Source organism: Stegodyphus dumicola, chromosome 1 (assembly GCF_044657685.1).
Source record: "Stegodyphus dumicola isolate Sdum_Otavi_A_Nest chromosome 1, ASM4465768v1".
NCBI classification, from domain to species: domain Eukaryota; kingdom Metazoa; phylum Arthropoda; class Arachnida; order Araneae; family Eresidae; genus Stegodyphus; species Stegodyphus dumicola.
Window position 1 is genome coordinate 221906305 of NC_140768.1, and position 18241 is coordinate 221924545.

Consider the following 18241-nt stretch of genomic DNA (forward strand, 5'->3'; position numbering starts at 1 on the left):
TTTCGCAGTAGTGTTCGAAAATGTGAATATTCTGAAAATAGGCACGATTAGAGTGCAAGTGAACTGTAGCTATAAATTTGAATTTAAATAAAAGCGGAATTAAAACGGCCTCCATTGCCAAGTTTCTTATTCATTACAAATTCGACGGTCTAAGTATCAAGTATCTACCCCATCAGTATTTCTGAGTTTTTACGTCTTAGTGTTCCTACATCAATACTTCTAAAATTACGTTTTTATTACATACATATATGTCCGGAGTATATGTATATGTATACATGTCTGGAGAACGGGGTGGTTATACAATTGTTCCACCACCACTAATCCGACGAGCTTGGAATATTTCCTCAACGAAATCACGTACATGTGTAGCCAGAAGATACAGGTCCCCATTCTGCTGTGAAAAAAATTTGTCTGTACTTCTTGTAATTACGGTACAGAAAACAATCTCAGCATATCTAAGTAAATGTTCGATTTAGTTGATGATTGAGAGAAAAAAATTGATTAATCCCTTTGTTATATGTTAGTGCTCACCAAACGTTAGCTCTAAGCTACTTCGTCCATTTTCCCTTAGCCGTTGCGGATTTCCTGCCACTCTTCCCAAATCCTGCAGTTATGTCGATTAACTCCTCCTGCAGCATGCAATATTGCTTCGTCACTGAATACGATATTCCGAAGGAAAAAAAAAATCATCATTACTGATATGGTAAAATGTCTACAGGAAATTCTTTATGAAGGAGTCTATAATTAGGCTTGATTTGTTGATAAATCTGCAATTTAAACCCAATCACTTTCAACATGAACAACTTTATGAATAGTCAGCCTGGGAATTCCTGTTTGCAGGCTGGCGCGGCGAATGGATTTACTGAAACTGCACACAAACATATCTCGAATGGTGAAAAATCTTTTCGTCTCTGACTCTTGGTCTATCTGCACATTTTTTATCCCCAATATTGTTAAATTTAATACCTTAAATGATTTATTTAAAAATGTAGTGTCTAAATTAAGACTGTCAAATTTCTTAAAATAGGTGTCTGTAAACGAAATGGAATTGTATATTGAATGAGTTCAGGATACTCAGTGTGTTTTATTTAAAACTAAAATGTTCATATTTATATTGTTAATTTATTTTTTGTACATGTAAATAAAATGTGTTTTGCACATGTAAGTAACACGTGTTTTGTGCACATAAGTAACATGTGTTTTGTACATATAACTAACATGTGCTTTATACATGTAAGTAACATATGCTTTATTTTGTATTACAAAGTTTGTAATTCAGTATTATTTGTCGGGGTAGCTGGTAGATCTCATAGTCTGTAGAGAAGTAGTTTAAATCTGTAGTAGTTAATCTTTTTTTAGTTATTGTAAGGCAGTATGGTAGCTGTTCTGCTTTTTGCGGGCCTGTATGGTCCCTGGATTTAGTACTTAATGTCCCAATTATAGCTCTACTAAACCCTGTTAAACCCCTAACGGTGGTACCCCTAAATCAATCATACCTGCAACTTCTTTATGAAAAACATGTCCGGTCTCTCGAAATTATTTTAATAGTCTCTTAATTGGTTATTTTGTTAATGAAGGTGTATTTAAAATCGTGTCCAGAATCGCCTCTGAACTGTTTTCGGAGGTTTTGCTTTCCATAACAAAGGAACGCACATTAGTTTTCAACACATGACGCCACTTTGTCCGTAAACAAATCCCCTTTTGACATTCTCATAAAGTAGATGAATGAAATTACTCGAAATAAAGATTTTATCGGTGTGAATTACTTTAACTACTTCGTAAAATTACGTTTCAGTTTGTATTTGTTACCCGATGGACAACCTTACTTAAAATTTCTGCCTTCCCAAATAATAGAAAAATTAAAATATCATACATACTTCCGGTTTCATGCCTATAGTAAGAAGTGCTATTGCAGTTGAATATTCTGCGAAATACAGTTGGTAATTTGGAAAATCGATTTCTGGATCTGTCAAATTGTCCCTCAGAAATGCCAGATAGGAAATAACTTGCACCGATGACAACGGCCCTAACATAGAAAAAGAATTTTAATACATCTCTTTGATTGTTTTACATGAAACATGTAGTTAACATATATTATTGAATGTTATTATAATAATCAGATATTTGTTATCATTGCTGAAAGCTTTTTAAAGGGTGAAATAGTTAATAAAATAGAATAACGGAATTACTTTTATTTTTGGGCAGTTGTTGATAATATTGAACAACTGGCAACTACATAATACTGAACCATTTTGAAACAACTGTGATACTACATAATGAGAATGATATAAATACAACAACAATGAAACCACGTGACTAAGAATTAATAAAAATATATAAAGTACTCTGTAGTATGGATGGTGTTTTAAACCTATTTTAAAACGTCTAAATACCATGGAGCCATCACTATCTACAGTAATTAACAATTTACGAGGCTGTAGTTGTAAAAAAGGGAAAATGAATCTTTGTTTCTGCTGTTCAGCTTATAATAAAAAGTCTGCAAAGGTGGACAGTCGGGTTACGCAATTAAATAGTTATCAATACATTGTATAACAAATATAAATAATAATTAGTGACGAAGCGTTAAAATACATTACGTCCATTTGATAATCAAAAAAGATATTAAACTATTGTCAGACATTAAAAGCTTAAATATCTGGTTATAACCCTCACCAACATTTAAGAAATCAAAGAAAATATCGAATTACATATTTCAAACAAGCTTTTAGACTGTGTACATATTTTGTCTATCACGTGTAAATGGAATTTCTACCTTAAAGTAACGTTTGAATAATTAAAGTTGAATATGGTTTCTATTTGTTAGAAATTTGTATTCCCGCTTGTGTCTGCGCATTGCTGAAAAGGATAAGTGCAACCGTAGTTAATCCCATGGTAAAAGCCAGAGCCAGAGCTATCTATCGTACTTGTGACTATCTGGTTGGCTATCATCCTAGATATCGTCTATTTGTAACTGAAATTTGAATTAAAGTTAAATATGGTTATTTGAATTAAAGTTGAATATGGTTTCTACTTGTTGGAAATTTGTATTCCCGCTTGTGTCTGCGCATTGCTGAAAAGGATAAGTGCAACCGTAGTTAATCCCATGGTAGAAGCCAGAGCCAGAGCTATCTATCGTACTTGTGACTATCTGGTTGGCTATCATCCTGGATATCGTCTATTTGCAACTGAAACTATAATAGTCGTCGACGTAGAGTGGTGCTTCAAGGTACGAAATGCTGACACTAAAATGTAGCTGTCGAAAACAGGAACGGCAATAGAAATCCAGCAGAGAGTGAGATTCAAGTTCAAGCCAGTATTTACTATGAAATAACTCATGGAATCGTAATCAAGGGGGTCGGATATAATACTAAAATAAACACGGCAGATTTGACGTAGAAGTTTATTTTGTCCAATTATCATCTATTATCTCATCTTGCTTTTCCCATATGTCATAGATTGACATTTTTTATCTATCTTATTAAGTGTAAGGAAAGTATCATTTAAAAACTTTTTTTTATTGATTTACGTCTAGCGCTCTCTTCGGAACTCAAATTTCTACTACGTAATACCTCTCAAACCCAACAGTAGGTTAGAGAACCAGGAAGTTCACTGAAAATATAAATCTAAGCAGCAAGCAAAACATCTGTGTTTTGGTGAAAACAAGATGAGCAAACGTTCTTTTTCCATTAGATTTACTGAAATTTCAAGTAGGAGTTCTTTTTAATCAAGTAGTTAACGAAAATGAAGAATCTTAACACACAACTTGAAAAATTACATAAGAACAACTTTTAAATACAGAAAATGATTTTAATTCATTCGGAACTTTGGTAAGTCGCGAGTGGGGAATTAATCAAGTCAGAAACTTCTGAAACCAACCAAACCAAGCTTGAAACGTGGGTCCAAAAGGTTCAGAGAGCTTCAACAATCATTCTTCTTAGCGAGAAATTGTCCTTTTATACATTAAAAAGTGCAAAACTTCGTATGAAGAGTGGATAAAATTGCATAAAACTCATCAGCCAAAGACCTGAAAACTAAAGTAAGTTTTTGGGGAAAAGATGAATGTGAGCGAAACAATGCAAAGCTACTGAACGTTTTTCTTTTAAAATGTAAATAAACTTTTAGAAATGGTATCTGATATTCCGAAGGAATTCACAGCTATTCTGCTACTATATAGATTTCTGAATAATTCTGAAAATTTTAGAATCGCGATAGGATCTCCTGATGAATTCCCAGACTTAAACACGCTAAAATTTAATTATTAGAAGAGTAAAAAATGTCATCAATAATTTAAAGGGCAGGAAGATAGCGTTACTTGCTAAGCAAAAGCATGCGTTAGTTGCTAAGTACCACGGCAACGCGAAAGTAAAGTCTAAAATGTGCGAAAATTTTTATATGCCGGTTAAATTATTTTATGTTCCAGCCAGTTGATGTAAGTGAAGGGGACGTAAATTTTGTGTGCGTTTTATTTTACCCTAAGAGCGATAGCTCACCACCATAGTGAAAATATGAGAGTAAGTGATTAGTAGAGGTACTCAGTTAGTATTACTAGCAAATTGGAAATAAGTCAGTTTACTTACCTGTTCTGTTCTGAATGTATTGATCAGCGCTCACAGGATTAAGAAGTTTGACAATAACTTCAGGAATAGAAGGACTCAGCTCGAAATTCACATTCGCAGTGATGTGATCGTGTAAGTTTTTACCAACGGGTAGATCAGCTACAATAGAAATCTAAATAATAAGCATCAAGAGAAACTATCTTACTTTTTTGAATAAAATGTACATGCACATTTGAAATCGCATCAATCACTTCGATTTCAGATGAGAATAATCAATTATCAACTAAGCGGATATCATAAAATTAGCAACAACATTGCGCTTGGTGAAGATTTTATCAAAACTCTATCGATTGCAAGAGCAAATAGGTGCAGGTCACTCTTCATCAGAAGCAAAGGAGAGAAAGCCACGGTTACATTTGTACCCTATAGGAGTAAAGCTAACGGAGTAAAATTCTATTAACTTAATTTTAAAATCTCCGTTATTATTTCTGCCGACAGATGACGCTACCTTCTCGTTTGGGTATGAATGCAATCGCGGTTTGCCTTCGTTGTAGATTTCTTTGCTTCTGATGAAGAGAGACCTGTACCTGTGTGCTCGCGAAATGGATAGAGTGTTGACTAAAATCTACGTCAAACACAAGGTTGTGATGCTCATATGATACGAAAGACACCACATTATTCCGGAATTCTTTTTAATTTATCTTATACGAAGAAAGGGAACGGTAGTTCGGTCGGGGTTCGAATCCCGGCGAACGCCTCGCTGCATGGGCGTTTTTGTGGTTTTTTTCAATGGATAATGTCGACATGAGCTAATTTTCCTTAGAAAGTTCTCCACGAATGAATTCCTCCTCTCAGGCAGCTATCCCTTGAATACTTCGTCATAATTAAATAAACCCAAATCCAATCCAAGAAAAAGTTAGTAATAAAGACCCTGAAATTAGTATGCGCCTGAGCTGCAGTCTGTCTTAGTTTCAAGGGGCCACAGATCTCTCTACATTCCTCATTATTGTGTTTTTCTACGTCTCTAAGTCGAACCTCGGCCCGCTCAACATATGCTTCAGGAAAACTGCATATTCATAAATCATGAGTCATATTATCGCTATTAAATCAATAAGCAAGGAAGCAATATTCATACATATAAAATTGTAAAGCTCTTAGTATTGTTTCTAATTTTCATTTCGCTATACTATTCTAGAAACATATCAATGAATACTTCAGACGGTTCAGATGAAAGTAAATTTAGGCTGATTAACTAATTCTTTGAATTTAAGAGTGTTTGATCTAGGAACGATACCATCCTTTTTATTTCTCTGGCATTCTCTTACATTTTATGTAATTATTTTTGAACATTGACTTCATGGACTGTAGTTATTGCTAATACATACAAGTAGATAATGTTAATTTTTACTAAATTAAGTAGTTTGAGATAAATATATTTATGAAAAACCTTATAATTGAAATACACAAGTAAGCACTTTTTCCTGCTTTATATTAACGTTTGAAACAGCTAGATATTTTATTCCACACAATTGGATGCAGTTAAGGTAATAAAAGCTACTTATGTTCCCAATTTTGCAATAACAGATTTGAATTCTTATTACATTATTTTGTCTAGTTCTAACTGCCGGTTCCCCTCCTAAAAATATATGGTTAATGATTTTACATCCATTTATTTTTTTCATTTCTTTGTACAAAGTAAAGGAAGTACTGCAATCGCGAAAAAATTCGGCTATCATATTTAGAAGAAAATGTCCATTTTGACAGCTCTCGCATCCATTTGAACGATTTTTTACGCGATATCTGTACGTACAGACAGAGTAAAGGGACTTTTTTACATAGTGGAACCAAAAGTTAACTTTCAATTTTGTGCACAGATAATTTTGTCGAATTTTGTCTTCGACCGCATTACTTCTTTTTCCAAGTGCCAAGAAAAAAGTGTTTTAAATGGTATTTGGTACTTTAGGCTTTTCAGTATTTTGCAATTTTTAATGAAAATTTGAGTTTTTATGCATTTTTGCCTTGACACGAAATGCGAACTGAATTAATTTTATGAGAAATATATTTCTAAAGAAATGAGAGGAAATAAGTTTTAATGAAGGTGAGCAAAAGATATGCATAATTTAATAGGCCGTACAAGGAAGTCATGCGGTGTCCACATAAGATATATTTTTAAACGAATGATTTAAACTTCAGTTTAAATTTAATCAAAATTTAAAGACTACAATTCACCAGAAAATTTTGATTGGCTAGGAGTTTATTAAAGGTTTCAGATTCGAGTTCCGGCAAGGGCATTGCACATTTTTCACGTCTCCAGCATCGAATATACCACTGATTCTATATCTTATAATTACGATTAGAGGAATAAGTTCAGTTATATAATTAGAAACAGAACACTACTGGAACTTAAAAAAGTAATTTTCTAGAAAGTTAATCGATTACTAGATTTGTCGTTTTCATTATAATTAAGGTCGTAAGAATACAAGTATTTTTCTAATTTTTTAACAGTAAATCATGACTTAAACACATGCATTGGTGTATATAAAGAGCAGCTTAATCGGAACACTCAACTTTTTTTCTAAATTGTAAATTTCAATTTTTGTTAAGAAAATAATTGTTAAAGAAGCGCTATTCTGTATGTTAGAATTGTGTGACTGAAGGAAATGTAAACTCAAGTTTAAAATTTTGGAATAAAAATTAAGATGAATGCAATAATGGCCTATGTTACTCAACAGCTCGCTGTTTCCCTTATCACCAAACTCTCGAGAGGTCTTTTGGCTGACTGCAAATTTAGAATGCCCCATGTCGCACGGATGCTATCTGTTAACAAACATCTATGACTTCTCCGGGATTCGAACCCAGGCCCTTCGATACGGCAGTCAGCGTCGCTAACCACTAACCCGGTTGGGCCGATACTTAAAAAGCATTCAGTAAATAATGAAGTCTCAATAGAAAATTTATTCAAATTGAGGAATACCACCGGAATGAAATTTCTACTATCAAAGAACTTAACAATCAATGGGTAATTTTAAAACCTATATAGTTTCACATTAAGAAAATGAAGACTGTAGTTTTCTTTAACTGAGTGGTTTTTCTTCAATTGATCTTAATATAAATTTAAAATGCTGTTGTCATAGTATAGACACTTCTAGATATTCTCCAAAAATATCTAGACTCATTTATAAGGTCCTACTTAAGCTAGCTGGAGACTTTTAATAGCGTGTTTTTAACGTCGGTTAGTGAAATGGCTAAAACCGGAATAATCACTTTCAGAGCTGGGTGATAGGATATAAACTGCTGGCGAGGCTGCGGAAAGTTCTAATACTAAAACATTCAAAATTCTTCACTTAAATAATTAATCAATTAATTTGCGTTCTGGTGAGGACTAGGGAAAAGAAAAGTTGTAGTAAAGCTTTAAATCATAATAATTTGTTAATGAACATAAAATACTTTACACATTTAATAGGGATGCTATGCAGAAGTTCCATTGAACGTGTGAACTCCCTAATTTTAGAAATGTTTATAGATGTTGCTATAATATTTTATAAAATTATTAATAAATACATTATTTTTGTTAAACTAGATCTCGTTTTATGAATCACATTCATTCATACTGCTAGGGAAGTACAGGTAACAGGTGACAGCAGGGCCGGACACCCGGACGCCTTTCACAGACTCTAGGGAAGTACAGGGGGCCAAATTAAAACTGGTCTGGAATTATGTTTTGCTGTTTAGAATTACCTGTTAGTAAAATTCCGAAAACACATTTTCGAGCCAGGTTTATTTTGGTGACGCCGCATGTTGTTCCTTTTGGGTGAAGTGCATCGTGCTCGTGATCGCCATTGCTATAGGAACTGCGTTATAGCGTACCGGTTTTTGAATGTAACTAATTTTTATTAGCATTATTTTCTCAGTTAAAACTTTACTATTGTTATGTTTTATTACCTTAAAGTTTACCTTAGTTTGTTACCTTAAATCTCTCCAGCTCCTTTCGTGGTCCAATGCCTGATAATGTCAGGATCTGCGGAGTATTTACGGCTCCAGCGGAAAGATAACTTCTCTTCTAGCTTTCACTTCATAAGTCGTACCTTGGTAGTCAAACTGCACACCAGTGGCTCTGCGATGCTTTATAATAACCTGGAATTCAGAAACGATAAAGATTAGTTGAGAGATAAAATAACCTTCTAATTTTGTGTTGCTGAGATTCAAAACTGAACTAAGAAAAGGTATAAAATAGAATTTTGAATATTTTCGAAGTATAATATCGGAACGCTGAGAGGGAAGTCTAATCAACTTTTTAATTTGAATATATTGAACTAGGCATGATTATTAGTTGTAAGTACATATTATATATTGTTAATTAAAAAATAATATTACATGGAAAATATGAATATTTGTTACATGAGATTAATGGATGCTTGTCATATATTTTGCTATTTAATTAACTGTGAATGTTGCAATGTTTCGAGGTCTGTTACGTCATCTGACATTTAATGCCTTCGGAATTCAAAGCTTTTCTCTCTCTTTCTCTGTATATATATATATATATATATATATATATATAAACGAAAAAAAAAAGAACCTGCAAAATTAATTATGCTAAATTGAATTAATATTTAGAGTAAAACTGGGAACTGAATTACCAGATTTCTTCAATACTGAATAAAAGATTAAAGCAAAGAGATTCTCTTTCCTGCCAGCTAAAATATAACCTTTTAAAAAGCAATAAGACAGCATACAAACACAAAAGACTATATTCATAAAATCTAAATCTGTGCAGTTAATGGCCTTTGCTGATGACATTGACATCGTGGGAAGAACGAAGACGACAATAGTTGGGGCATTTTGCGTGGCTGAGTCGACAGCAAAATATATTAGTAGTTTGATCGTCAATGAAGAAAAAACTAGATCCATGACAGTTACAAACGGAAGACATAATCTGATACCGCTGAAAATAAATGAAACTTCAAATATCTGGTTGCAATTGTAAATAGTAATAATGATATAACTGTTGAAATCAAGAACATAATTAACATAGCTAACAGATGTTATCATGGTTTAGGAAACCAGTTTAAATCAAAATACTTACGCAGTAAATATAAAACACAGTTGTATAAGACTTTAGTACAAAGACCTTAGAATAAAGTGTTGTAAGGAAGTGAGTTCTGGACAATGAATAAAGCAAATGAGGATTAAGTAAAGCTATTTGAACGAGAGATTTTGAGAAGTTTTGAAGAAGTAAGAGACAATGGAGTATGGAGATGTATGTGTGTGTGTAATTACGGCAAAGCCTCGAGGGCCATCTGCCTAAGAGGAGGGATGCCTTCGTGGAAGGCTTTCTAAGGGAAACTGGCTCGTATACACATTACACATGGGGAAAACCACGAAAACGTCCATGCAGCCAGCCCGTTCGCGGGATTCGAACCTCGGACCGAACTACCAGTGTTCAGCGACTTTACCGCTCGGCCGCTGGTGGGCCCGGAGTGTGGAGAATAAGATACGATTTTGCCAAATGTAATAAAAGTTATCCTAGCCATCTTAGCTGAGAGGCTAAGATGGCTAGAATATACATACAAATGGAGATGAAAATCTAGTGAAGAAACTGAAATTCCAAATGCTAGAGGGAAAAAGACGTAGAAGGCCACTAGAGGTGTCTAGACAATGTGTAAAAGTGGTTAAAGAACGTTGGTGTCAAAACTTGAAAAGGACTGTGGCGTTGGATGGGTCACTATGGCAGAAGCTCACTGAAAGAAACAGCCTTGGCCGAACATCGTCTATAGAGTGTAAGAAGAAAGATTTGAATTAACTGCTGACTTGCAAATATGATGCATATAAAGTTTCTATTTTTATGAGTTTAAATATAAAATATTAAATTAAATATATGTGTTGAAACTGAATTTGTGTTTCAGAGAATCGGCAATTGATTTATGAAGTATTAATAATTCCTCTCATCTGTTTAGGAGTATTAGTAATATGGAATTATGTGAATAGGTTTATTATTAGTTAAGCTATCTATACTTTTTGGGAAAATGTCTATGTCTGTCTATGATTTGTTATGGCCTTGCGTTAACATATAATTATATTGTAGAAACTTTTCATAAAATTTAGATACAGCAATGAGTTGAGTGAAGCGAAATTATTGAGAAGTATTTTGATTTAATACCAAGACACTAGAGAGAAATACGTCTTAACATTTTTTATAAAAATCACATTTGACTAATTTTAGTATCAGTTAGCAAATTCAAAATTTTAGATTTCGAAATTTTCATCGGTCATAAATCAGCAATTTATGACTAATATCTGATTTACAACTAATTAAATAAACTTATTGCCTAGAGATTTATTCATTACATTATATTTCAGTAAGTAATCTATATATGTTTTAAATATATGTTTGCAAGTATGTAATATATATGTTTATATGATATATATGTAATATATATGTATGCATATACCTACTAGAAACTTAATTCTTTTTCCAATATGTTACTAGTATTAAAGAATATATCAGTATTAATCACCAAATCATGTTAAATATTTAGTAAAAAAAATTCTTATATTAAAATGAAATGCACTTTTGTAAATGGCTTTAAGTGGAAATAGGCTGTTAGAAGTAAGTACTAATATCTGTTACCTTCCTAACCATGGCGTTCGGAAGTATGTGAAGATTCGTTCTGTTTTCTGCTGGAATCAAATACGCTTTAGCTGCGCTGCACCGTTGACCAGACCGTACTGTGCCTTGTAGATCATAGAATCCTGAAAAGAAAAAATTAAGCATTCCTCTTACTTTTCAATAGCGAAAGTTCCATTACCTAAAAGGTATAACATGCTGATTTATCTTAACTATCACATAAAATATTCTCTTGTTAACGTAAGTATATCAAAGAAAAAGTTAATGGCACTGAGAAACAAAATATGAGACTTTCAGAGCATATCACGTTAGTTATTGTAGAACTGTAATGCTTTACATAACTTAAGCAAGAAGTATCTTAGAGATTAAATTTATTTAAATTAAAGATTTAAATTAATTAAAAAGCACCTTTTTATGGTTCTAAACTGCTTAGTTTGCTGAACGCTCACAGCGGCCGAGCGGTGAAGCCGTTAAACACTGGTAGTTCAGTTTGAGGTTCGAATCCCACGAACGGGCTGGCTGCATGGGCGTTTTTGTGGTTTTCCCCATGTGTAACGTGTATACAAGCCAGCTTCTCTTGAAAGGTCCTCCACGAAGTCATCCTTTTCTTAGGCAGACAGCCTTCCAGGCTTTGCCGTAATCACATAAACAGCAACAACAACAACAAACAGTTTGCTAAACAGTACAATTATAATTTGACAGACAAATTAATAAGCTTATTTCACATCAAATGACAGGTGACAGACACACCAGACGAAGGACCTTCGTCCCAGGTCCTCATTATGTGGGACCCATTCAAAGTTTGGGGTATGCCCGTCCGTGGGACCTCGTTCTCGCAGGCGCAAACTCCGCATTCCCCGCCCCGCTTTTACAAGCATTGGACAGTACATTAACGTTGCAAAATAATGACGTTGTCACCTTGCCGCCGGGCACCACTCCATTGGCAAAACCACATTGTAAAAGGTGCACTGTCCGCATTGTCAGCCCCCGCAACGAAAACTGAATGGGGTCAAACCCTCGGGAACTTAGTCGACAAAATGTACTATATAGCTCCACCACAGCCGGAGGAACAGACACGATAGTACCAGTACGGTCCCTGCCAAGCCTGAACCAACCTGAGTACAATACTCGGGCTCTAGTCCTGTGAAGTCAAATTATATACCCCCGTGGTTGAGACTGCCTAGCTACAGATCCTAGCCAGTACTTCCCAGGCGTTCGCCTGAGTCAATCCCCGGGGGAAAATGACAGGTGACAAGTGAAAGTGGGTCCGAACACCTAAGCGGCTGACATATACTCTTCGAGTTTTGGTCGGAGCCCACAATTGTCTAGGACAGGGGTCGGCGAACCGTGGCTCTTTGGCTCCTTGACTGTGACTCTGTAATAGTCACTGTGACATAGCACAAACAGGGGCGCACTTAAAAGCGAGAAAAATCTTGAAAATACAATACAAAGATCGTAAAATTCACAAGCATACAAAAATATCCGCCAATGTTATTCCTAGGAAACCTTTTTGCAACGATTTCGGCATTTTGATTATACTCATTATTATACACCAATAGTGCTGTCGGAGTAATTGTTAGATGCCAAATTTTAACTAAAGAAATGCTCTGAACTAATAAACCTTTCAAAGGAAATTTTAACTTGAATGAGAAACAAAATAACTTAAAAATGGAATTTAGTTTCAAAGTATCAAGCTTTTTAGCTTCTAGACCTTTCAAATTTAAAGATTTCCCAGTGTCTGAAATAAAAGTTTTCCCAGCAAACGGATTTAAGCAATACAAAGTGCATAGACGATGTTTGGGTTGCATGTAAATATGAAAGAAACCTCAAACTGGAAATGTCTAAAAACTAAACACCCAGATATTTTGACACGAAATATAATTTTTACGTTATTTGTTGCATCAAGTTAGAATTGCAATTGTACTGATTCTAGTAAGATTTACTCATGTATTGATAAATGGGCAATTGTGCTGATTTCAATATAATTGTACCGACAGGAATATTACTGATATCTTCGTTCGATTGTGTTTTGCGATGCGAAGCACTCGTTTTATGTGATTTATTACTCTATCCTATTGAAGAATTGCTTCTATCGCTAGTATAATTGATTATCTTCTTGTTTCACACTTCACCACCTTCAGCTACTTGTTCGAAAGTACTACATTTTCGAAAATCGGTTGGTTACATTACACTGAGTTAGCGACTCTACGCGGACAACCATCAACAGCGATATGCATTTTGCCTGAACCGAGGTTCTCCCGTCTCCAGCGATTCATCCATGAGTTGAATGAGTGTTATTACTTTTCTAAGCCAGTCAGTCAAAAGGCTTGTTGTGGAGTGGTTAATGCAAGAGATTCCCTCTGTGTTATTTAGAAACCACTTAAAAGGGGAGAAGGAATCCATAGGTGTAAACTCGCATTTCTTGTTTCATTGTGTTCCAGGATACCGTTCCCTGCTAAAAATGCCCCGTAGAAACCCATAAATTTTTTTTACGAGGAATTGGCCTACGGGTACCCATACAGCTCTGTGGGTACCCGTAGGCCAAATCCCCGTAAAAACCCACAGGCAGAAACCCGTACAGCTGTACGGGTACCGCAGGCCAAATCCCCGTAAAAACCCATAGAAAGAAACCCGTATGTTTGTACAGGTAACCGTAGGCCAAATTCCCGTAAAAACCCATGAAAAGAAACCCATACGATTGTACGGGTACCCATAGGCTGAATACCCGTAAAAACCCATAGAAAGAAACCTGCACGGCTGTATAGGTACCTGTAGGCGAAATACCCGTAAAAAACCTGTAAACAGAAACCCATACGACTGTATGGTTACGAGTAGGCCAAATCTCTGTAGAACTGTACCCATAGCCAAAAATCAAAACTTTATATGCATATCCATTGGCCAAATTTCCATTAAAAAATGGATATTCCGTAGGGTAATGCTTTGTAAAAACCAGTAAACAAAAGCATGTACACCTATACAGGCACCCATACGCCAAATCCTGTAAAAACCACTACACAAAAATCCACAGACCAATAAAGGTACCTCTTGGAAAAATCGCTGCACAAAATCCATAAACAGAACCAATAGCATTATACCATAGTGGAGTATCCATACATAGAATCGTGCATAGAACGGGTATCCATATACAGAATCCCTATAAAAAACAATACACAAAAATAGAACTGTAAATCAAATTTCCATAAAAATATAAACCAGCGGAAGTACATAATTAGCACTGATGAAATGCACAAAACTAAATTGCGGAGAAAGCATGTAAAGTAATTTTAAATAAAACTCAATGCGAATAAATAAAAATTTTAAAATATCTAGAAGTCTACGAGCCCGTCCTTCTTAATGCACGTCAATATCTATAAACATATTACAAAATATTTGTATAAATTCTCTTTACAAAATTTTAAACTACCTTTATATAATTCTGAAAATAAAATGAATAGAAAGATAATAACCAAAGTCATGATTCACAACCATCGAATGATAAATGTACATATACATATGTAAGAAAAATAAGGAATATGCAAAGATTAAATTAGCAGCGTAAAATTAATTTTCCTTCTCTATTCTAAAAACAGTAATCTTTCTGCACTGCATCATTTGGAGATTAATTCATGTCATATGACTCTTACATAATTTGATGTTGTAAAATAAACTAAAACTCAAACAGCCAATAGTAATTTTACAGCAGTATTAACTATCAAAGACGAGTAAAAATGCATCGAGAACCAAAATTAACTCGGTCTGAATTAAGATTTCACCCTTAACATAACACATTTTCTTTTTACGCTTTGTATTAGCTGGATTGCCGTCTGTCTGCTCCTTGTTTCTTACTACACATTTATCAAAAATGTTAATTTTTGGAATAGGCATAAATAATGTGCCAACTTGTTTGTGGCTTCAACATATTTGCTGAAAGAAAAGTTGAATTAAATCTACCTCGACTGCCAAATTTCTTATTCATTGTGGATTGGAGTTTCAACATCACTAAGCCGTCAAAATTCTTGCTGTTCATTACGGATTCAGCTGCTTGTATTCGACTACAGAATCTATTACATATATATATAATATCATTTCATTTGATGGTTGCGAATTATTACTTTGACTGTATATATATTATTGATTTCATTACAAATATATACATATAGTACTGTACCTCACTGCATATATTTGTATTTCAGTTCTTTAATTGGGAAATTAAACAATTGTATTTAATCACATCAGCTTGTTTAACAATTTGATACCTAATGAGAAATGTATTGCCAAAGGATGGTACTTTCTAGCATCTGCTTAAATTTTAAGTTACCTACAATGCACTAAACCAAATTAAAAAACAAAACTAGAAGAAACCCAAATTTTCAGGAAGAGAAACATTATTAACAAGCAAGCAAAAAGAATACGGGACTTGCAAATTAGAAACTTAACATAGAATTCAAATTTAGCATACTTGCTCTCCCCTTAAAGCTCACTTACCAATGATAGTAACACCCTGCAGCTTATTATGACATGCATACACTTAGATGTTTTGCGTGGAAGAAAGGATGAATCCAAGAATATAATGTAGTGAAGAAATAATAATATACAAACACTGTGTCGACCCCTTATTACAGTACTTTGAATGTTACCTGTATCTCTCAAAAGATAAATGAAACATGAAGATAACATATAATAAACTTAATAGTACCCAAAATACAATAAATTATATTGTAACAAAATGAATTTTAAAAAATTTACAAGTTTCAACAAATACCAATTCTCAACGCACAGTTCGGGAATTAAGAAAATATCTCATAGCGTATAATGTTTTATTCCGTATCTCACTTTTAGTGCTATATAATCTTCCACAGATTTTATATAAATAAAATCTATAACATAATGGGTATTTATAGTATATGTAGTTCTTGATGTAAAAAAGATCAACTTTCGTACTGTAAAAATTCCATCTATGTGAATAAGCATGAATATACTCATATACACATAATTATACTAAATAACTAATTTAATGAAACTAAATTCCTATAGAAAAATGGGGAAAGTGTAGAACCGCCCACTGCTTGACGTGTTTTTAAGAATTGCACATACTCGGTATCCATGTACACATCGACCTATTTTCACTTAACAAAACATCTCAGAATTGCACAAAAATGCCATTGTGCACTCCTTTGACTTTATTCATGTACACATTAACCTATTTTCACTTAAAAAGTCAAAAGAAAATTGACAAAAATCCAATTCCTTTTACTTTTGTACAAAGTGCCAAATAAATAAGTGGGCGATTCGGCACTTTACCCGAAAAAATACATAAAAATACCATTTACCTATATATATATTAATAATTTATTATTACACAAGGTTTTTCATATATCATCTCAAAGGAACATAAATTTAATTAAAGCGATGCATTATTGGAATAAATTTGAGTCAGTGTTTTACGTGCAAGTTATTTAGATTTCTATTGTAGAAAGAATACTTGAAATAATGTATAGAAATATTATTTTGAACCATAAAAATTCTCAATAGTAAAATTTAAAGTACTGAAAAGGTAGCTATTGTTTTTGACAGTAGATTATATAATATAAAAATACCTCATGCCGAGCATTTTCTGAAATTACAATACTAAATGAAATTGATATAGTGCAGTATTTAGCAATAATAACTTTTTGTAAACAAATGTGGCTTTATTCGCTTAATTGTAATGACAGTAATTTTCACTGCATTTGTATAAGGCTGTACAGAAGATTTATTTATGTGGGTTTTCATCCGCAGAGAGCAACCGGATTCCCTGTGGAAGTGATTCCGAAAATAATGTTTAAATATTACTCTAACTATATTTGAAAGCAATGTTATAACAGTGCCCTTATAAGACTCATGATCCGAAGAGCTTTGGTTTTAAATGTCTCGTAAAAACGTTCAATTACTTCTGCAAAATTCATACCCACGTAAAAATTACTACACCGAAGTCAATTGATTATACAGCAAAACGTTCCTAAAACAATCAACTCCACAATTCGAGATAATGCCAGTTTCCTGTAGCCTGACAAAACTATGAATGCTTTTTAAGTCCTGTTATTTAATTATTGTCCTGACAAATGTGCCATTATCAGAGGTGGTCATTTAAGAAAATAAACACTATATGAGGTTTCAACTTAATGTAATTTTTTTCAAATAAATAATTCACTTTTTATACTTCCAAGACTAGTACATTTAATATTACATAAATCTTATTCACAAATCTATTTCCATTTCAAAAGCAATTTATGAAAAACACATTTGAAATTTACTTCATCAAACTAATAATAATGAAAATTAAAGTATGCATAAAAATGATTATATGTGTTTTAACAAAATAGCACAAAATATTTAATGTAAAAATGTGGTTCTAGTCTCATACTTCTAAAGAAAAATAGATCAAAAAAAAAAAAAAAAAAAAAAAAAACAATGTAAGCTACTATGATCATCTAAATTTTCACATAATTTTAGTAGTGGAAAAAAGATTTCTTAAGCTTGTATGTCTTGTCTACCCCATTCAATAAGTAATAAACACATTAAATACTTCAATGTTTTTTTCATTAATAAAACTTACCTTTTTTGCTCGCGAAATATAATTAGTACATTTTTTAAAACATAAAAAAACATTCTTTTTGCTCGGCCACATCACATTAGTCGAAAATTTCAAAATTGAATCATGCAAGATCATTTTTAAGTAAGGTATGCTCAAATTTATTAGTACATAATATTCAAATGATAAAGCATCTACATGAACAAGCTTTAAAAAAGTATTTCTAAACTGTAATCAAAAAAATAAATTTTCCAAAATACAGTTTCAGTAAAATGCAAAAACTACATTTCTGCATCTGCACACTGAAACAAATTATCAAGCCTGAAATTATCACTTTTCAGTCTTTAAGCACATTATTTTTCAGGATAAAAGTAAAGATGGAAAATCAATTTCACGCTCAGAAACTCCATTTCACAACTAGTCAGTTATCAACAACGTTCTCTCAAACATTAGACACGATTACACGTGCATGGCTTTAGTGGTATA

At 33.3% G+C, this 18241-nt stretch overlaps 1 protein-coding gene across 1 annotated transcript in view; it reads right to left on the bottom strand.

The window, feature by feature from the left end:
• The window catches only part of LOC118184845 (glucose dehydrogenase [FAD, quinone]-like), a 105713-nt gene that overhangs the window by 14337 nt on the left and 73135 nt on the right, over positions 1-18241 (bottom strand). Inside the window, 5 exon segments of the mRNA XM_085825985.1 lie at positions 1878-2026; positions 4578-4728; positions 8524-8606; positions 8609-8690; positions 11188-11309. Of these exon segments, the coding sequence (XP_085682111.1) occupies positions 1878-2026; positions 4578-4728; positions 8524-8606; positions 8609-8690; positions 11188-11309 (587 nt within the window).